Source organism: Chiloscyllium plagiosum, chromosome 9, assembly GCF_004010195.1.
Source record: "Chiloscyllium plagiosum isolate BGI_BamShark_2017 chromosome 9, ASM401019v2, whole genome shotgun sequence".
Lineage (NCBI taxonomy): Eukaryota > Metazoa > Chordata > Chondrichthyes > Orectolobiformes > Hemiscylliidae > Chiloscyllium > Chiloscyllium plagiosum.
Genome location: NC_057718.1, coordinates 100,607,433 through 100,630,086, shown reverse-complemented (window position 1 = coordinate 100,630,086; position 22,654 = coordinate 100,607,433). Strand labels below are relative to the sequence as shown.

Below are 22,654 nucleotides of genomic sequence, written 5' to 3'. Positions count from 1 at the left end.
CACATCTCGAAAAATCTAATAAATGGATGCCTCATGTAGTTACAAACACTAACATCACTTCCTCACAAATATGGTATCACAGCAATCTATCTTTGTAACTCTGATTTAACTTTGTAGGATTGCTTACTTGTTGTCCAACCATGCCAGCCCATCACTGAGGGTGCAGATACCCACACCCCAACATGACCAGGTCCAGCTTGGACTCCACTTCCCTCTCACCTGTTGACGTTGTGTGGCCAAGAGGCGGGAACAAGCGGACGGGGAAGGGGAGGGGGCGGCGCGGCACGGCACGGCTCGGCTTGCGGCCGTTGGTCGCGAGCGATGGGCGGGCAGAGTGGAACGTGCGGCCGTTAAACCGCCACCCGCCGTGTGCTCGGGGGCGGGATCGCAAATTGCGCGTGCGCCGATCCACTCTGACGGTCCGGTCGGGGCCTGCAAACCTGCTGCTTCCGGTAGAACGGCGGGGGCCCAGCGCCGCTGCCTTCCCCCATCCTTCTCCACCCTGATGCGATGGAAGGGGACGGTTATCATGGAGCCCGGCTGTGACCATGGAGGCCGCAGGGAGCCTGGGGCCCGGGGGCCCGCAGTCCCCCGGAACCGCTGAAGGGGCCGCATCGATGAAGAGGAGCGGAGGGGAAGCAGTCTCCGAGGGGAAGAGCGTGGGGTTTGTGCTTGTGCATGCAGGTGAGGTGGTCCTCCTTTCCCGTCCTCAAGCCCTGGGCAACCTCCCCCTCATCCCATCTCAACCGTGAAGGGTGTGGCTGACCTCTGAGAGCTGGGGATCACTGCACATTGCAGTGAGACCCGCCTCCAGTCGCGGCCAAGGTGCGGAGCTTAACGATTGCAAACGGTCGATTTCTGATGGCGGACTTTGTTTTGCAAGAGTTTTCCAGCTGTTTGTAAATATGAGCCGACCGCGCGTGGCGTTGCTCCTGGATCAAGACATTGAGTTTGAATGAAGTCTTCCCAACACGCAGACTCAACCTCTGCCTTTCACTTTCTCTTTGGTTTGCCCTTCAGCGTTTTCTTATGTGCTCTCACTTGTGCTAAGTCACTTTTTTGTTTTCTTTTTAAACTTTACCCATTTATCTTCATTGTACCCATCTAAATCTTTCTTCCTTTAACATTTTTTTTCTTGACCTAACTGTCTGTCTGCTGTTAGTTATCAATAGTGGTGTATTTTGGACACTGAAACTTTGTGTTTTATCTTTGGCAGCAATCCCTTTCAAAACATTGAATGTTGTTAGAAGGATTTCAGTATCTGCGGTCACATCCCTGAGCTCATCGTAAGGTTTAAGGTGGACTTTGCATCGTGTTCAAGGATTGCAAGAAATAAGTGAAGCTCACATAGTTTGTACTTTGAATAAATTATTGCTGTTTGCTATGGATATGGAATGCTGTCTTAGCCTAGGGACCTGATTTGTAAGAATGCTGGAATGTTCACATCATTAAATTGGCAGTAGATAATTAACTAGAAATTAGTGGATTAATATTACAACTCACACCATAAAGAGGAAGAATGTTTGCTATTCTATTGCATTTCATTTTTTAGATTTGAGTAGTTACTGAACAAAGTATGTTGTCAGCTTTGGAGAGAGGAATGGAAATATTTTTGTAATCTGGCCTTGTTTTATAAATCAGACTAGAGCCAAAAATATTTATTTTGGTATATTTATTTGTTGGGAGGCACTGTAGTGAGTAAATATTATTCATATTGGTGGCAAAGAGCACATCTCGGTTGTTTCAAGTTGGTCTGTTTCAAAAGAGGACAGAAGAGTGATCCAGATAGTTCTTTATAACACTCAAATGTTACAGCCAATGTAGCACACCTAAAACAGTCACTGTTGTAATGCAAGTAAGACTGCTTTTTTAGTACAGTCAATTCTTCTCTAACATGACTGCATTCTTGTACAACCCTGCATTATAGAATAATCCCGCTTTAGAAACAGCATTTAAAGTGTTGGCAATGAAATTGTGTTGCAGCCAACAGTTTTATAAGTTCATGCTTTAGAAACTGTCCCCAATTTGTCAATTGCATTACAGTGAATTTGTGTTGATGAAACACGTGTTATAGTAGAATGACCTGTTGTAGGAACTAAGGGTGTTTTTTATTTTTTTGTTTAGCATTTTATTACAGAATAAAGATGTACAGTTGAACTCTCTGGGATTGCAAATCACATGCCCACATGGTAACAAATCATCTTGTGAAGGTTATTCAATGACTGGTGTACTCTATTCTCTAGCCTAAAGTGGTAATTCTTGGGACATCTGTACAGCAAATCTAATGATTATTACCTTTGTGACAAATGTGTTCTCTTGATGCTGACTTTGCTTGTCCTTTGTTCAGATTGGACAAGTATCTGCAAAATCTAGCCAGCAGGCTCTCGAGCTGACCCTGAAGCATCTTGACAGCAAGAACACTTATTTTCAAGTGCACTGTCTTTCTTGCCTCCACTTTGGCTGTAGTGCAGCTCTTGATTGTTACATGATCAACTCTAAACACTAATTCCTTGCATGTTGTCTTTTTGTTAACTAGATTACCTACCCTCTCTGCACATTTAGAAATTGCTTATCTCTCTAGTCTTGTTGGCTTGTCATCTTTCCTCCCAATCCCTTGCTGACTGTATTGACAACCTGCCTGCCAAATAAAAAATATTTGTGGCAGCCTTGAAATTTACACTCCATATAGTTGTACATGTGCCAGTTATCTCTTTTTTAAAAAGAAATGAACTATTGCGTCTCTCATACAGGATGAATTGACTGCACCTTTTTAATGTTTATGGCTGTTTCCATATGTTTCTGTATTTAAAGGACTGTACAGGTGCAGGTATTTGGGGCAACAAGGTGACTTAGTGGTTAGCACTGCTGCCTCACAGTGCCCAGGACCAGAGATTGATTTCAGCGTAGACCAAATGTCTGTATGGAATTTTAATCTCCTCTCCTTGTCTGTATAGGTTTCTACTGGGTGCTCTGGTTTCCTCCTACAGTCCAAAGTAAAATGTGAAATATCCAATAGTCGGCAGCATGGTGACACAGCCTCACAGCGCCAGAGACCCGGGTTCAATTCCCGCCTCAGGCGACTGACTGTTGGGAGTTTGCACATTCTCCCCGTGTCTGCGTGGGTTTCCTCCGGGTGCTCCAGTTTCCTCCCACAATCCAAAGATGTGCAGGTTAGGTGAATTAATCATGCTAAATTGCCCGTAGTGTTAGTTGAAGGGGTAAATGTAGGGGAATGGGTCTGGGTGTGTTGCGCTTCAGGGGGTCGGTGTGGACTTGTTGGGCTAAAGGGCCTGTTTCCACACTGTAAGTAATTAATCTAAAAGAAACTGCCTGTTAATTGGCTTTTAAAATCCAGTGGCGATGGTAGTGGTAGGAGTTATATCAAAGTAATCCTAACAGCATTGGATATAATCTCCATTCTAGCTGAGGTCGACTTAGTAGTTGTGTCTTCGCTCTACCTGCAGTGAAAATCATGGTACTTTTGAGTGGTTCAGTGAACAGTTGCCAAGGCCATGCCTTCAGGCAGATGTCAAAAACACCACTTAGTGAAAACAAGCTAGCTTAATCTTCAGTTGGGTCATGTTGCATTAGCAACAAATTTCCAGAATAACTACTTAATCAGCTTGAGATTTATTTGATTCTGTTTGTCCCCTGTTCTCATTCATAACTACCTTCCCAGTTTAGCATAATTCATATTGATTTGGTAATGCGTATACCATAACTTATAACCAAGGATAGGATACTGTTTGCAATGTTAAATTAGTATATCGATCATATGGTTTATTCAAACTTGTAATATGCATCACCATGTTATGTGTACCCTTACCTTGAATGCAGCACTGTAAGAATGCATATCAAATATGAAATAGCTTGTATCAATGATGTATGTGTACAATCTGCTCCTTGTCTTTGTGACATCCAAGTAGTTTACTTGAAGAGATGAAATCAAGGAGCTGAAGCTGGTAAGCTTGATGTGTGTATTTTTAATACTCTTAAATCTGAGATATTACTGTCACTGTATTGGAGATACAACTGGATTATTCTTAACCTGACCTTGAATTGGAAAATATTCTACTATCCCATAAGGCTTATTCATTTTTCACAGGTTTGAGTTAGTGTGAACTTGTGTTACTATTTATTTCAATGCTGTCTGCTAGTACGTGTCCACTGGACCGCCTCCAGTTAATGAGGTTTGACCTAATAATGTTAACTAGAGCATGTTCTGTTGCATAAAAAAAACTTAAATGATGTTTCTGGTTGGAGTGGATGAAGGAAATCTAGATGCTCATAATTGATGTTTGAATAACTTGTTCAAAAAGTTAGAGACCAAATATTACCAAACATAGTGGAAGCTACACTGGTATTTTATAAGTAATCTGAATTCCATTTTATTTTAATCTTTGCCATGCTAGTATTCCATATGTAAGCTTTCAAACGTTCACAAAGCCTAACCAATCAGGGATTGACTCAAGCATTTTGGGGTGTATTTGTGCCTTGAGATATCACTGCTGTACTTGCGCATTAACAAAATCATTCTTCTGAGGCTGTCTCAATACCTTGCACAAGCAAACTTGGACTGTCAGGAAAGAAGACCGCATTACACCCTATACAATTTTTGATCTCCCCTTTCAATACACTTTGCTTCCAATTATTATCTTTTTATTAGTAGGACTCTGGATGCTTTTGAAGTCTTTGTAGCACTGTAGTGTCATCCTGTTTGTTATCTTAGTTCCAATCAGCTAATGAAGTACAAACTACTTTTTGAGCTTTGGATCATGTGATCCATGTAGGTTAGTGCTGTAGGCAATACCCACTTCTTACGGGCATTTGAGGAGCTCTCTGATCTTTTCTTTTAAAAGATGCCCAACAATCTCTGGATGCCTCCACAAAGTGGATAATGTAATTCAATAAAATTTGTTATGCAATCATGATTTACTAAATTTTCTATTAATTATTTCCAAATTTGTTTATTTCAGGGGCAGGCTATCATTCTGAGTCAAAAGCCAAGGAGTATAAACAAGTATGTAAGAAAGCTTGTCAAAAGGTAGGAATATCTGCTACCAGCTATTTGATACTACAACCTTACTATATTGAGAATCTAGCTTTCTGATAGTTTAGCTTGCATAGTGTATAAATCGATTGAAACATTTTCAAAGAAGTCATGAAATGTAGACAGTCTCTTTTTTTTTCAAAGCAGAACATTGTTTTTATCAGTTTTAGGTTAATTTTGTGATGAAGACATTTTGACCAGAAGCCTACTTTTCTTTCAGGCAATAGAGAAGCTGCAAGCTGGAGTTCTAGCTGTTGATGTAGTTACGGCAGCTCTTATTGAGCTTGAGGTAAGAATATGAGCAGCAAAGTATTTCATTACTTCCTTGAATAGGAGTTCAGAATTCTTGACATCTGTAGATTGAAATGCTAGGTGACAAAGTAGTTTGGTCAGAACCATTTATGATTACTTGCTTTATAACTTATGGAACGTTTTCTATATTTCTGTCCTTTTTTATGAAAATTAGATTACTTAGTGTGGAAACAGGCCCTTCGGCCCAACAAGTCCACACTGACCCTCCGAAGTGCAACCCACCCAGACCCATTCCCCTACATTTACACCTTCCCCTGACACTGTGGGCAATTTAGCATGGCCAATTCACCTAACCTGTACATTTTTGGACTGTGGGAGGAAACCGGAGCACCCAGAGGAAACCCACGCAGACCATGGGAGAATGTGCAAACTCCACACAGACAGTTGCCTGAGGCTGAAATCGAACCCAGGTCTCTGGCGCTGTGAGGCAGCAGTGCTAACCATTGTGCCGCCCAATTATGCTGCTGTTTTTCAGGATGTGCAATTATGCTATCTAATATTGGCAGTCAACAATTTACTTAACTTTTGATAATTAAGTTTGAAGTTGCAACAAATGAGATTTTTAAAAATTAAACAAATTCATACAACTGTGACAATTGGGAATGGTTAACTGATACCAGAGGCTGTTGGTGCAGAATTGTTTTTGGTCCTGTTAAAATTGTGGGGGCAGCATCATGCTGTTTAGTTGAGGTATTAGGGAACTCTTCCCTTGGTCTTTCCCCTGTCCTTGGGTCAATCTTCCATCTGTTTGGTCAATATTGCTCTCTGGAGCTCACCTAATGAGAACTGCTGTCTGCAATTTCTGTTGGAAGGAAACTCTCAACAAAAGACCCCCCCCCCCCCCCCCCAAACTCTGCCCCTAGGTTTACAGTATTGGTCCCAGTGTGGATCCTCCAGTGCAAATTTGACCTCTCTTCAGATTGGAATCTGTTTCCTGACCTCTCCACGTCCCAGCACTGAATTGACTTAGTGCCACATATCCTGAATACTCCTTTTTCAGCTTGGTACTTTATCATATTCATAGGGGCAGGTAGCTTACACTGTGTTATCAGTTGTCTGAACCCTTTTGGTCAGCAGCCATAGGACAACACTCAAATGTTGGATGAGCATTGTCTCCTTTTACACCTTTTATCTGAGGGTTAGTTTTCCAATCTTTTTAAGAACAAATACTACAAATTTTAACACTGGGGTGCATTTGGCACCAAATGAATTGTTGATGCTTGTTCAATGGACGTTGTGACCACTTTTTATAATTTTTTCCCTTTAGTTTTCATATGGTAGAATTCTTTGGTAAGTTTAAGTACTGCTGTAGTAGCTGTTAAGTGTAATCTTATGCTACACAGTAAATTCAGTTTTTAAAGATCCCCAACGTCAACGATGTTTTTGCTGAGATAACTAATCCTGACAGCTTGTATTCCATCAGGTTTAAATTATAATGAAGACTGAAAATAATGTTAGTACATTTGCATTAGAAAATGTTTAGGTGACATTCTTTTTAATCCTTCAGAAGTATTAAATGTACACCTAAAACAAAACCCCTGTCTCTTTTTATCTTATTGGTGAAACCCATTGTTATTGGTGTAACTATTTTTCTAATTTTTGTGTTAACGGGTTTTTCTTTTCAACTTAATTTTGTTATACTCACTTGAATTGGAATTGAGATTCAAACTATGGTGAGGGAAGGATACAAAATAGAATTGGTCATTTTGAATTCATGATCAAACAATAACCGATCGTGCACAGACTGATGTAATGAAAATTTTCACTGTCTTCTGGTAAAGGACTCTGGTTTTGTGGTTTTAGTCATGGCCCCCAGCATGAAACTGCCCCAAAATCAGTGCCAATTTGCAATCTCACTTGAAATGCACACAATGACTTGTAGGAAATGGGAAAAATCTGAGACTGGCACAACTTTGTATTTGCAGCAGGACAGAGAAAACTATTGTCTACATTTAACTGTGCTACACCCCACCTGAATTCTTGATCCTGACATTTGGCCTTTAAACTGGGGCATGTATTTTTAATATCTTTCCTTGAGCAGAATTCCAGACCAAATAAGAAAAGAGTGCGGTACTTGAAGCAGCCAAATTGAAATCTATTCCTCTATAATTTTTCTTTTTAAAAAGTCATCAAAGGTCTGCAGTTAAGCTTTTATAGTGACATGAATGTTTTTTAGTTTTTAGGATTGTATTGATTTTCCTTCAGACATATATTACTTTTTCATCTGTATGAACTATTACAACAAAGGGTGTGGTCAAATATTTCTGCTTGCTCTCTTTAAAGTCTTTACTTGTGTTCACTGCAAATGGTAGCTTTCACAGAGAAGCTTTTATCTCTGCTGAATTGAAATATGGAAAAGAAAGGACTCTTAGCACCTTGCTAGTCATTAAGACGATGACATATTTTATTGAGTTAACTCCCTTTTTGAAGAAGCCTGTTATAAACTACAATGAAATGTATTTTTAAAGTTGGAGCGAATAAATGTTTAATCCAGTAGGCAATACAAATAATTTGATTCTACATTGTGTTATCTGGTAATCATGATATAGAGATGCCGGTGTTGGACTGGGGTGTACAAAGTTAAAAATCACACAATACCAGGTTATAGTCCAGCAGGTTTATTTGGAAGCACTAGCTTTCGGAGCGCTGTTCCTTCACCAGGTGATGAAGGAGTAGTGCTCCGAAAGCTAGTGCTTCCAATTAAGACTGTTGGACAATAACCTGGTATTGTGATTTTTAACTTTATTTGGTAATGACCAGATGAACATCCTGAGTAAGGCTTCATTCCCTTTTCATTGAGAATCATCTTTACGTACCACTGTGATGGAGTTGTCTTGCAGTTCTGAAGCTTTCCTCTCCCACTCCAACAGTTAAACACTATTTGAAAGGAGGAGATAATTGCTCTGCTTGACAGTGATATTGAAAAATTGACTATGGAGTATTATGTATTTTGGAATCTGGTTAATCCTCCAGCCTTTTCCATAGTCTGAATGGAAGTACAACCCCTTCTGTAGCAGAATATCTGCACTAAAGAGTCTAAGTGACAATGTTAAAATGCATTTTGATGTTAACAAAAGACTCCAAAACAGTTATCTATTGGTTTGATACAAACTTTGAAAAACAAAGTATTGGCCGCCTTTGTTTGGATAGCATCATGAGTGCATTCTAAGAATGCGGGAAAGTAATACTAAGTGGATAATGAATACTGTGACCATCCTGTAGCATGTGATATGAAGCAATCTCAATTCCTTAAACTTGGATTCAGGCCATCTGAATTTCAGGCCTCCACGTGAAGAACAGGAAAATAAATGCACATTTTATTTCCTCTGCATGTTGCAATGGAAGAATGTAATTTAAAATCAAACCATTTTCTGTTTTAGGACTCTCCTTTCACCAATGCAGGCATGGGATCCAATCTTAATCTGTCAGGGGATATAGAATGTGATGCCAGTACAATGGATGGAAAATCATTGAATTTTGGGGCTGTTGGAGCACTCAGGGGTATGTACTTCTTGACTACTATAGCAAATCTCTTGCCATCAAGTAATTTATCTAATTCTCTTGAAGTCACCACTGAATCTTACTTCCATTACCTGTTCATATAGTAAGTTGTTGTAAATGAATTGTATTTCCTCATGTTGCATCTGCTAATCATCCTGAAATCTTTTGTCCAACGTTCACTGGTAAGTTTCTCCCTATCCTGACTGTCAAAACCTCATGATTTTAAACATCTCCAACAATTCTCCACCTAACATTCTCTTCTCGAAAGAGAACAACCCTAGCTTGTCTATCTCTCCAAAGAACTGATGTCTCTTATTTCTGGTATTTCCTTTAATGCCTTAAAATTCTTAAAGCATGGTGCATGAATAGCTCTACTCTAGGTGAGGTCCAACTAATGCTGTATAAAAGTTTTCTTCCTTGTGTTGTACTCCATGCCTCTGGATAAAGATATGGCTCCTGTACACTGCTGATTTAGTGGCATTTTCCACTTGTCCTGCCATCTTTAAAATTTGTGTACATACACATGTCCCTCTTCTTGATTCCTCTATTATAGTATAGGAGTTGGGATGTTATGTTAAGGTTGTACAGGACATTGGTGAGGCCGTTTTTGGAGTACGGTGTCTGGTTCTGGTCTCCCTGTTACAGGAAGGATATTATTAAGCTGGCGGTGGTTCAAAAGAGATTTATCAAGTTGTTGCCGGGCATGGAGGTTTTGAGCTGGAACTGAAGATAGGCTGGGACTTTTTTCACTGGAGCTTAGCAGGCTGACAAGTGACCTTTTTATAGAGGGTGATAAAATCATGAGGGGTATAGATAAGGTGAATGACAAATATCTTTTCCCTAGTGTTATGAAGATGTAGGAGTATACTGTGCCTTTTAACAGAGTGAAGGGCTTAGAAGTTACATTGTAACATTTGATCCAGTAGCTGGTTGCCTGGATACAAAAACAAATTCGAATTCGGCCAATCAGTTTTAAATTATAGCCCAAAAATACCAAACTCCAATCCAAGTTTGAATTTAGTATTGACAATATTAAAAGCCAGTGACACAATCCGATGCTTTGGGGTTATAAGACCAGGAAACCATCTGCAGACTGCCTGGAAAAATAGCTTTCTTAAAGGTACATTTATCGATCAGTGACCTGTGAAACAAATCCCTAAGAAGTAGTAAATCTAGAGAGGAAGATACCAAGAGAAGATTCAACAACTGGCTGGTTTTGAAATTTGAATTTTAGTAAATCTTAATCGGGGTTTTATTGGACTAGTATTATAGAAGGGAAAATAAACGATAGGTTAGAGGAAGGATTTGTAAATTGTTGTAAGTTAACTATTCTCTGTTAGACTTTTAAAAATTAAAGTTGTTAATTTTTACTTAGTGACTTTTGGGATCGTTTTTTGCCTCTCTAAGTTTTAACAGATTACAGCATGCTTAAATCATTTCTGTGGCGCAGCTTTAAATTAACAACGGTGGTTTACCCCATGTCATAACATTAGGGTGGAGGATTTCAAGACTAGGGGGCCTATTTTTAAGGTGAGAGGAGAAAGATGTTAAAGGAGACATGAGGTTCATTTTAAAAAAACTTGTTTGTGTATGGAATGAACTTCCTGAAGAAGTGGTGGACATGGATACAATTACAACATTTAAAAGACATTAAGTATATGAATAAGAAATGTTTGGAGGGATATAGGCCAAGCGGAGACAGAGGGACTAGTTTAGATTGGGATTATGGTCGGCATGGACTGGTTGGACCCAAGGCTATCTGTCTGACTCTCCTGCTTGGATTGTTCAGTTCATATTACCTCACCTTGTATTCTAGATAATTGAGTTCAATTCCATATGCCAAATACCTGCCGTTGTTGTCCTCCATATTTGGTGTATTTACAAGTTCTGAAATTATTCCCTTCACTCGAGTAGGTCATAGTATACATCAAAAAGAGCAATGGCCATAATATTAGCCAAGGGATTACTCTTCAATGCGTGTCCCTAATCAGGCGTCAATTGCTCTCTGCTTGCTGGCCTTAAACAACTTCGATGTCCAACAGCACAATGATTACTATGTGCACAGTAATAACTGCATTACCTTTGTCAACTGCCTCTGCAAGTTTATTAAATAATTCAGTCGATTAATTTCAGTTTCTGTATCACACCCCCACCACATACTTTAATGTGCCTGATTTCATTCAATAGCTTCATTTTCCAAACAATTTTGCCCAGATTGTCTTCAGAAAATTTCAGAATGTTATCAAGAATTTCATATGATTGGGCCACACATTTAGGGGTACTCCACAAACAGGCTGCCATAAATAAGTATATTTAGAAAGTTTTAATTTATCCTTTTGCATGTTAAAAGTACACCCATCATCCATACTAAAAATAATTATTACATTCATTATTCCTTAATTTGGCATCTTCTAGATTATATTCTTCTCCTCATCCAAGTACTGCACAGGAGAGTAGATGTTATTTAGCAACCAGCTCTGTTCTTCTAAAGATATTAATTTTGCACATGGCCTTTTCTTAAACCTCTCATTTCCAGGGCAGAACGGGGCTCTTGATTTTGGCAGATTTCTGCTAAACACTCATTTTGTAGTTCTACTAATATCAATCTATTGTCTTTTCCTATTTGCTTGCTACTCCTGCTCAAATTCCCTTATCCCATACTGGATGGACTTTAACAAATGTATATATGCAAGTACTTTGTCCATTCTATGATGCAACTTGCTAGGTGACTTATAGTGCCATATAAATCTAAGTTTTGTTTTTATGGCCTTGACCACAGATTGCTTTTTTCTATCTCTCACCATTCCACATCTCAACATGAGGCCAACTTCACTTTTTGCACTGAGGAAATCTCTTCCAAGTCATTGACAACTGCACTTTCAGACAACCAACTGCCTACACTTTATCTTGCATTTGTCATGCTTCACCTGTCAATTTGTTCAATCACTCCCTCACCCTCCGCTTTGATCCCCTCAATTACATGTAAAGCATTACTCCTGGTAAAGCATTACTCCTGGTGAAGCTTCAAGTTTGCATCAGTCAAGTTGAAGAGGCCTAAATTTGTGCAAATGTGATGTACAGTTGGTTCAACAGTTTATAACGCAACTGGCAAAACACATCAAACATTGAGATGTCTGTCATCTACAAAAACCAGCCACTACATAAATCATTCTGGATAGCAATGACATTCTTAGTTATTCATTCAAAAGAGATACAATCACTTTATACCTCAAAAAAAAAGCAAAGAACAGTCTGCACTGGAAATCAGAAATTGCTGGAAAAACGCACAAGGTTTGGCAGCATTTGTGGAAAGAAAATACTGAATGTTTTGGCTCTAGAGACTTTCCTTCAGAACTTTATACCTCGTCTCACCTTCAAAAATATTTTCTGGGAGCTCATGATTTCAATGGCATTAAGACTGAAACACTTCAGTCAATTGTACTTCATTTTCTTCCACCTCTTTTTTTTTTCCCTTCTTCCTTTCACTATTGGTGACTGTAGAACTCTCATTCCAGAACGCTCTCATCAGACTCTTCTATCTCTCCAGCTGCCTCCCTCCAAGGTACTTTTCGAAATTCATCTATTTGGTCACCCTTTTTTTGATTTCTCATTCTTTAGCTCAATATCCATTTTCTCTAAAACAGCTTGATTTATGATGCTGTTATAAAAGCACTATATAAGTGCAGTTTGTTGTTGGGTATGTGGAAGAATGCAGTGTACTTGGTGCTCCCATTCAACATGTATGAAATTTGAGGTTATTGTGTTCTCGTACTGGAGGCAGCAGAGATTCTCAGATATATTTGATCAAGAGTTTTTAAGGATTAATTTGTAGCATTTTCATATCTTTTGATATTATATTCCCTCCATAATGTTAGTCCTAACATAACATAACAATGTAAAAATTGTTTTGCAGGCTGGGTTTTTCATGGATGTTGAGTACTGAATTGATTTGATTTTTAAGCAGCTTGCAATTCCTAGAAAGAAGATGCTCTGGTAACCTATTCAACCTAATTGAAGAGGAAATGCTGTGACAAGATGAATAATAAACAACTTCACAAAAGCTGGTACAAATTTATGGAAAAGAATTATACCAGTGAGGAGTTATGACTTAAATCAAGAATGAACACCTTTTTAACACTTCCATTCCAAAAGATGATGGTCATTGCCATAATGAAGCATTGTGACAAAACACTCAATAGTACAAGACAAAAATACTGTTAAATTCGTGTAACACTTTGCTCAAGTTTTTTTTTAAATAAATCTGTTTGTATATTTTCTAAATCAAGAGTACATGGCTGCTAGCTGTGTCATTATTTTTTTTTTTAACCACCAATGAGCTTGACCACATAACTTAGTCAGTTATTTGTTATGTAAATGTTAGAAAAATAAAATTACACAGCTGGTAACCATGTGTTTTCCTTCTTTGTTGGAGTTGGAAGAATGATTTGCAATATGATATTTATGGTGTTAGAATACTGAACAGGACCTTGTTTCAAGCATAGTTTTATAAATTTATATGGAGAAAAGATGAATTTGAAATTAATAATCATGTAATAGAAGTTGTATGTTGCTGAAGTTAAGTTGATTTCATACCAGTTGAGCATCTAATCCTACCTCATTAACTCCCTCAATCTACCGCATTTATCACATTGCATCTAAAGATCACTAATATTTAGGGTAAGAGACTTTACAAATCTCTTTCCCTCACATCTTTTCACATTTCCGACTGAATTTTGTTGAATTCTAAACCCTAAATTCCCCTTGTAAAAAGGTTAATGTTTTTTTTTTGAGCCTGTCATTTTTTGTATTATCTGTCCTACTGATCTAGTGCCTATTAATCAATCAAATGTTCCCTTTTTTTTAAACATCTCTTTCTTGAATTGAAACCGTATTCTCCACTTCAGTTTCTATATGACAAGTTTGCACATTCTCCATGTCTGCATCGGTTTCCTCCAGGTGCTCTGGTTTCTCCCACAAGCAAATGATGTGCAGGTTAGACGGATTAGCAGTGGGAATGCATGGTTTCAGGAGTAGGATAGGTCTGGGTGGGATGCTCTTTGGGTCACTGTGAACTCAATGGGCTGAATGACCTGCTATATTGTATGGATTCCATGATTCTAAGAACTTTATGGGACCCAAATTCTCCCATAGCACTCGTTATTTAAACATAACATTCTGATTTTAATAAATTATTTGAACAACTCAAAAATTGGCACACAAGATGCAGCCATAGAGCATTTTCTGTACTGAATAAATCTGTGCATGGTCCACAGAGTATGTTGGAAGTATCAAGAAACATCACATTAAGGCAGCTATAGTTTGAGATTAAGTTCACTGTCAAAAGCCATGTCATCTTTACTCCTTCAAATCTTGACCCTTCAATGAGATTACAATATAGAATTGTATGTCTTGCATTTTTATTATAAAGATTATTTATCCTATTATGAGGGTGTGCAGGTCACGGCAGCAAATCCTATCTATAGGCTATGGCCATGTCTTGACCAAGTGCTGCAGAAAAGAATTCAGGTCTTTTTGGTTTGGAATTGTGGGCAAGTGACTTCACGCCTATTGTTTGTCATCTCCTGAAAAGTGTAACGAAGACTTTTAAACTACATAGTTTTAAGGGTTCTCGAGTTCTGCTCTAGTTCATATTCTAGGGTCCTAGAGCAAATTTGTGTATTCCCGAATGAAGAGCTATACATGTTTTGTATGTTATCTTCTACACAAACTTGGTCTGTCCTTCTGTAAATATCTGTATTGAGAAAAAAACATCCATTATTTTGAGCCTTTTTGAATATGTGCAAAAACAAAACAAGCAATATAATGAGAATTAATTATGAAAGTTTTACTTTAAGCTAAGTATGAAAGTGGATGACTAGTTGCATCTCATACAAATAAAGGAATTGCTAACATAGTTATTTCTGGATTGGTTGGTTTGTATTTTAAAGGGACTTTGTGAAATTGGGATGAATGGGCCAAGACTACCAAAGGGAAGGCAGAGTTGCATTTATGTAGCAGCTTTTACAAACTCAATGTCGCAAACACTTGGCAGCCAGTGGGCTACCTTTGTCATGTAATGAAGTGCAGTAAGAGGAATATAAAATTACTCTGACTAAAATGTATTAAAGATACTGCTCAGCATTTGTGAGGTGAAGTATATTAAATGGTATCTAATCTTATTTTTAGGGGTCAAGAATCCAATCTTAGTTGCAAATAAACTGTTAAATGAAGCACAGAAGGGGAAGCTCTCTGCTGGCAGAATTCCTCCCTGGTAATTTTTTTTTCTGTTATTGTGCTTTGGCTTTACAATGCATCATAGTTTCTCAATTTGTGTGTAACTACAATACTTGATGTACACTTAACTAGAATACTTAAGCATTTATCCTCAGTCATTTATGCAATTCAGGCATATATAGCTGTGTAAATAGAACTTTTAATCTTTTGTTTCATGTTCTAAGAAGCATCCTCTTCTTGCACTGATACGTGTCAGGAAGAAAATTAACTGCCCTAAATTGTAGTCAATAAAGAAACAACTGCTTTTCGGGATCTATATTTTTTCTCATTACCATCTAGAGGACGTTATGCAATAGTTGTGTTCCACTGCAACCTCGCGCTATAGAAAATTGCACTGGAGAAGATGGTGCTATGGAAAACCCTCCATATCCATTCAGCAAAATGATTGCATTATGCAAACAACCACAATTCATCAGTTGTGTTATAGCCAATTTGTGGTGATGGTACGTGCGTTATAGAAGAACCACCAGCATTTTAAAATAATGGAACAAAGTGACATGTGCTTCAGAAAGATATAAAGCTTCTTCAAGATATCATGAGCAAATGATAGATGCAACTGGAAACTAATTTTATTTCTATATCCATGCTACCACAGGACTTAAAATTAGTTGTTATTTAACTGTTAGTATAACATACTGTTATAAAACATTCCTAGATACTTTACAGGAAATCACTAAACAAAGTTTAACACTGAGACATCAATGAAATGACTTAAAATACTTCAAAGTTTTATTAGCAGTCTTGGGTAACCAGCCAAGTGAAGTGCTGTGAAAAATAATACAAATATGTAGATCCCAGTGGAAAAAACTCAAGCAGCAGAATACATAAATGTCACTGAGCTCATAAGGTACAACGTAAAATTTGTCTTGTAGCTTTTCCACATTTTTGCTGTAACCTTTCTTTGCCCAGGGCTTTTTATTGTTTTTCTGACACCCAATTCACTCACTCCCATAATTTTCTCTGATCTTTTCCTTTGATTTCTTTTGAGGCTGCTGAGCAAGAATCCACCCACATGTTGGGTGGATGATGGAGAAGAGATGGTTTACTGTTATCTTTTATATTTGCCTAGCACATTGAGATCATTTCAGTAAAGGAAATCTGAAATAAACGCAATATTGGAGAAACTCAAACAGGTCTGGCAGCATCTGTGCAGAGAGAAAAACAATTAACATTTTGTGTCGAGTGTTTCCCTTCAGAACTGGGAATCATACCGGACTCAATTGTTCTGTCCTTTCTCATTCTAGGCTGTTCTGAAGTATATAGGAGCTCAAAATATTTGACATGTCAAGCATGTTTCACAAAACGTATAGACCTGTGATTCTGACTTCGGGGTAGTTGTAAGTTATTGGAAGTGATTCTGAAAACTTTGATTTATATGCATTTGGAAAGGCAAGGAATGATTATGGATAGTCAGCATGGTTTTGTGTGAGGACCATGTGTCTCACAAACTTGTTTGAGCTTTTTTGAGGAAGTAACCCAGAAGATTGAGGGCAGAGCATCAGACATTGTGACAGGGATTGGTGCTGGGTCCACTTTTATTTGTCATTTACATAAATGATTTCAATGAGAATATAGAAGGCATGGTTAGTAAATTTGTGGATGACACCAAGATTGGTTTTAAAAATGTGGACAGTGAAGAAGGTTATCTAAGAGTACAAAGAGATCTTGATCACTTTTGTGTCAATGGACTAAGGAGTGGCAGATGGATTTTAATTTGAATAAGTGCAAGTTATTGCATTTTGGTAAAACAAATAGGCAGGACTTGTGCAATTAAAAGCAAAGCAGGCCTTGGGTAATGTTGTAGAACAGAGAGGTATAGGGGTTCAGATGCATAATTATTTGAAGCTTAAATCACACACACACTGGTTAAGAAGGCATTTAATTGCTCAGACCTTGAGTTGGGATGTTGGTAAGGCCTGGTCTGGAGTACTATGTGCAGTTCTTGGCTGCCTTGTTATGGGAACAATGTTAAGCTGGTGAGGGTTCAGATGAGATTTACCAAGATGTTGCTGGGAATGGAGGGTTTGAGTTATAGGGTGAGGCTGAATAGGCTGGAACTCTTTTCCACTGGAACGTAAGAGGTTGAGGGGTGACCTTCACAGAAGTTTATAAAGTCATGAGGGTTTGGTTTGTTCATTTGTGGGCATTGCTGGCTGGCCAGCATTTATTGCCATCCCTAGTTGCCCTTGAGAAGGTAGTGGTGAGCTACTTTCTTGAACCGCTTCAGTCCACCTGCTGTGGGTTGTCCCACAATCCCATTAGGGAGGGAATTCCAGGATTTTGTCCCAGCAACAGTGAAGGAATGGCAATATGTTTCCAAGTCAAGATGGTGAGTGACTTGGAGGAGAACTTCAAGGTGGTCATGTTCTCATATTTCTGCTGCCCTTGTCCTTCTAGATGACAGTATTCATGGGTTTGGAAGGTGCTGTTTGAGGACTTCTGGTGAATTTCTGCAATGCAGCTTGAAGATCGTGCACACTGCTGCTACTGAGCGTTGGTGGTGGAGAGAGTTGATGTTCTGGATGTTATCAAGCTGCTTGAATGTTGTTGGGGCTATACTCATCCTGGCAAGTGGGGAGTATTCCATCACACTCCTGACTTGTGCCTTGGAAATGGTGGACAGACTTTGAGAATTCAGGAGGTGAATTACTTGCCATAGTATTCCTAGCTTCTGACCTGCTCTTGTAGTCGCTGTGCTTATGTGGTGAGTCCAGTTGAGTTTCTGGTCAATGATTACCCTCAGGATGATGTTAGTGGGGGATTCAATTTAGGTGACCATTGAATGCCATGGAGCAGTGGTTTCATTGTCTCTTATTGGTGATGGTCATTGCCTGGCATTTGTGTGGTGTGAATGTTACTTGCCATTTGTTAGCCCAAGTCTGGATATTGTCCAGATTTGGTTGCATTTGAATATGGACTGCTTCAGTATCTGAGGAGTCACAAATGGTGCTGAACATTGTGCCATCATCAGCAATCATCACCACTTCTGACCTTAATGATGAAGGGAAGGTCTTTGATGAAGCAGCTGAAGATGATTGGGCCTAGGATGCTACCCTACAGAAGTGCCCTGGAGCTGAGATTACTTTTTTCCTACAACCACGACCATCTTCCTATGTGTCAGGTATGACTTCAACCACTGGAGAGTTTGTCCCCGAAACTCATTGATTCCAGTTTTGCCAAGGCTTCTTGATGCCACACTCACTCGAATGCAGCCTTGATGTCAAGGGCTGTCACTCTCACTTCATCTCTGGAGTTCAGTTACTTTGTTCATGTTTGGACTAAGGCTGTAATGAGGTCAGGAGCTGAGTGGCCCTGGCAGAACCTAAACTGGGCATTACTGAGCAGTTACTGCTGAGGAGGTGCTGATAGATGGGGTCATCAACAGTGCTATCACTTTACTGATGATCGAGAGCAGATAGGGTGAGTGGCAGGTGTCTTTTCCCTAGGGTGGGGAATTTCAAGACCAATGGGCATATTTTTAAGCTGAGAGGAGAACAATTTAAAGACAAGGGGCAATCCTTTTACAGTTATTAGTGTGTGGAATGAACTTTCAGAGGAAGTAGTGGGATGTGGGTATATTTATGTTTAAAAGACATTTTGATAAATTCATGAAGAGGAAAAGTTCGAAGGAGTATGAGTCAACTGTAGTGAGGAAGAAGGGCTTATGCCCGAAACGTTGATTCTCCTGCTCCTCGGAAGCTGCCTGGCCTGCTGTGCTTTTCCAGCACCACACTTTTCAACTCTGGTCTCCAGCATCTGCAATCCTCACTTTCTCCTAGTAGATTTTAATGGATGGCAAATTCACAACAGCTTCTTGGAAGTAGGAATCCTGTAAAGCCAGCTGATGTCTGTTCTGAACAATTACATGTTTGGTACATTATCTTGATTCTGTCTGAGTGTACAAGCTATATGTGCTTTGAATTAATTTCGGTTAAACACTTGCTTTAGGAGATGGACTTGTAATAACAATGAACTTCAAAAGAACGTGAGATCAGAAACAGGCTATTTTTGTCAGGCATGAGCTCACAGAAAAAGTTTAAAATATAGGGTATCACTGGAACAGTATGTTGGTTATTTGGATGCACATCTCAAATATTGAAAAAAGTGGTGACTGGAAATAACTTAGTATTTTCAAGAGGAGTGGGATTGCTGTGATGGATATGGTTTGCCAGTTATCCCTTGTTAGTTTCATTTCCTGTTCTGACACCAGCTCTGGTTATTAAAATATTTTTCCAATATCCTTTAACTTTTTCTTGCTCTAAATGGCACATCAAACATTTGCTTCTCTTTCATTAGGTTGACTTTGACTCTCTGTTTGGAAGGTTTGAGCTACAACGATTTCTATAGCTGAGGAGAGGCTTGGGTTCTGTTTGCTGTCCCCAGGGACACCTCCAGGTATTATGGGAAACAAAGTAAGCGTAGGCATAGAAAAATCCATTACTAGCTCACCTGGCTGGAAAAATGTCAAGGTTGTCCATGATTCACAAAACTTTCTCTAATATTGTTCATTAATCTGTACTTATCGGGTTTGTTGCTATAAAACTAATTTTACTAGAAGAAGCAGAGGCTTTGTCTCCAATTTTCAATTAATTACAGCAACTCTTAGGTTTGAACAGGATAGTCAAACTAAGTTGATACTGGACAAAATAGGTGGAAGATGTTCTGACTATGAAGTTCTTCATCAACATTTGAACCCTCTTTGCAAGAGGAATTGAGTGAGTGCTTTCTTCTCAGAATTTCTTGTAGAGTTCCTTTAGTGCTATATCTTCAGCTTTTGAGATTTATTTTGTTTGTTTTTGCAGCTTGTTAAGTTTTCACTGTTAATGGCTATGTCATTAGCTTAAATGGAACTGATCGAGAAGTGCAAGTCTAGATCTCATCAGCAGGAGAAGCCAGGGCAATTTTGGTATCTGATCCATTTTGTTCCAATTTCGATTCAACTGACTTGTTAAAGATCAGTAGATAATAGACTGATTTTCCTGTAGACCTATATTTCTCCTCCGAAGAGAAAGGTAGGCTTTGACCTTCAAAAAATTTAGAATCACAGAGCTCTTTCTTGAACATTACTTCTTTTCTTTAAAGAAAAGACACAAATGTGAAAGAGAGGTGTACTCACAATCCCTAGAATTCTACTGGGACTAAGAGCTAAATTGAGAACTGGCTACATAAAGTAAGTTTTTTTTAATTTTCTTAACTGTAGAAAACTAAGGGATAGACGAATTGAGATGTAAAAAGATCAAAAGATTGATAGAATAATCAGAGATATATTTGATGAGGCAGTCCCAAACAAGGATTCATTAACCCCAAAATTGTAGTTCAGCTGTCAGGGATGATATAAGAATCACTTACTCATAAAATGGATCCTAGAAATGTGGAACTCTGCTTATCCCTGCTCAAGGTAAGTCAGTTGAAATTTTTTAAAACTGAGGACGAAAGATTCGTTTAGTAAACATATTGAGGTATGAAACCAAGGTGGGTAAATTGAAGTTGGGATATATATCAGCTGCAGTTTTGTTGAATGGCAGAATAGACTCAAGGGGTTGAACACTCCACTTCTGGTGAGATGGCATAAATAATTACAGACCTGTTAGCCTATTAACAGTAAAAAGTAAAATAATGACATTTTTCTGAAGAACTTTACAGAGCAGCAATTTTATTGGAATAGCTTGATGCAGTAATGAAGGGGAAGAAGCTGCCTTTTAATAACAGTTTTTAATATTTTTTCAAAATTTTTTTCCTCGCTCCTACAACAACTTCCATCAGTTACAATATCTCTGCTGCTATCGACTCAAATTTGTGTGTGCATGCTTTTTTGAAATGCTTTGTTCCTAGTACGTCAATCCAGTAATACTGCTGCCTTCACATTTTCAGGTTCGAATCTTGCAAAGTTGTGATTACCTGATGCCCAATGCCTTTCATGAAATAACAATGACTAAATTTGGCTTCATGTCTTACACTTTCCCTTTCACTACCAGTGGAACTCCTTAATTCTTCTGAGTTTCTCCTAAGTTCCTTGATAGCTTTGAGACTCACTTTAACGATTTCTCACATGACTTAATCTATTTCCTATATTATTCTTTTATGAAGTACATTTGGATGTCTATATATTATTGACACCATAGAAGTATAAGTTGATTGTACAGATGCTTATGGAAAATGTGATACTTTCTCCAATCAATTTTTAAACTCACAGCTAGTTAAAGTAAGAAACTAGAAGTCATTCTCTGCTCCATGTTAGATTTATTTACCAAGTGTGATACCTGACAGCAATGTCAATAAGTGTCTCTTTGAAAAAAAGTAGTCAACAAAATGATAAACTGTTTGAAAGGGGTATTTTTGTTTATTGTAACAAAAACCAAAATCATAAAAGGAAACTTGCCAAATTCAAATAATGTGATTGTTTTTAATGTGTTCCAGACCTTGTGAAGCCTACCATTTATGGTAGGTCTCAAGGGTAACAATGAATACTGCATGCTTACTCTCCAGGGGCACCTGGACATGGCTATGATCACGAGAGAGGCAGGCAGCCCTCCATCTGTTGGACTTTTTATTAATCTTTCCTTGCACAAGTCATTGTCCAATGAGTGTTCCCTAGTTGTAGACACTTAACCCTTGTTTATGCAATTAACATCAATCTTCTTTTTGATTACAAATTTAGTATATATGTGGTTTTTTTTGGAGCTAACAATGTTCTCCCTTTCCTTTAGTTTTTTAGTTGGAGAAGGGGCTTACAAATGGGCAGTGGATCATGGAATTGTTCCGTGTCCTCCTGACATGATGGCAACAAGTAAGAAGTTCTCAGTTTGCTTTCAAATTAGTTTCAAAATTGCCAGAGTTGTTTTGGGGTCGGTGTGGAGAGAAAATAAAATTGTTCATTCCAATAGAAAATGCATTTAAATTTACTGTACAGTCCTGTCACATTTTTGGATGTTGATGTTCATAACAAGTTTTTCAAAAAGCTAATTGTTTGGAAAGAGAAGTGTTTTACTTTTAGTGTCTTGAGAGGTAGCCTAGTTCCTAACCTCTGACTTTGACTTTGTGGGATTGTAAGGCAATAGAGTTATATGATGAGAACTTTCTACATTTAATCCATTACTTTTTATTGCTGATAAATATTCAGTCATTCACAATATCTGGAACAGTGATATTTAGCTCAGTTGTTTAATGCTTATAATAAAAAGTAGCAAAATGATACCTGACCTGTACAATGCAGTTTGTGGTTCAAATGGCTATCAAAAGGGCATCGCAAAGTGCAGAAATGTTCGTAAGGATTTGATTGAAGGCTAGAAGACCACCACGAGAATTCAGTTTGCTGTCTTTCTGATATTGTTCTAAAGGACCTCTGTTGGGAGAGTGCAGAACATTCTGAGAAGGGATTATAACAGCCAGAAGTTGCATTCAATGTGGGAACCGGTAACGTGGGAATGCAAAAGGTTGAGGACCTGCAGTCAGAATTTCAGGAGTGAGGGCAAAAGCTTAAAAGTAGCACCTGCAAGA

General features: G+C 38.5%; 1 protein-coding gene across 4 annotated transcripts in view; it reads left to right on the top strand.

The window, feature by feature from the left end:
- Positions 1–294: 294 nt before the first annotated feature.
- The window catches only part of tasp1 (taspase, threonine aspartase, 1), a 93,167-nt gene continuing 70,807 nt past the window's right edge, over positions 295–22,654 (top strand). The window contains exons 1-6 of one of the 4 annotated variants that reach the window (XM_043696632.1): positions 295–684; positions 4,977–5,044; positions 5,271–5,339; positions 8,743–8,863; positions 15,050–15,134; positions 21,865–21,944. In XM_043696632.1, coding sequence (XP_043552567.1) covers positions 549–684; positions 4,977–5,044; positions 5,271–5,339; positions 8,743–8,863; positions 15,050–15,134; positions 21,865–21,944 — 559 coding nt within the window. In that variant the 5' untranslated portion in view covers positions 295–548. Of the gene's footprint in view, positions 685–3,278; positions 3,963–4,976; positions 5,045–5,270; positions 5,340–8,742; positions 8,864–15,049; positions 15,135–21,864; positions 21,945–22,654 lie in introns of those variants that run through there. The other 3 variants (XM_043696630.1, XM_043696633.1, XM_043696634.1) reach the window with 3 other exon arrangements.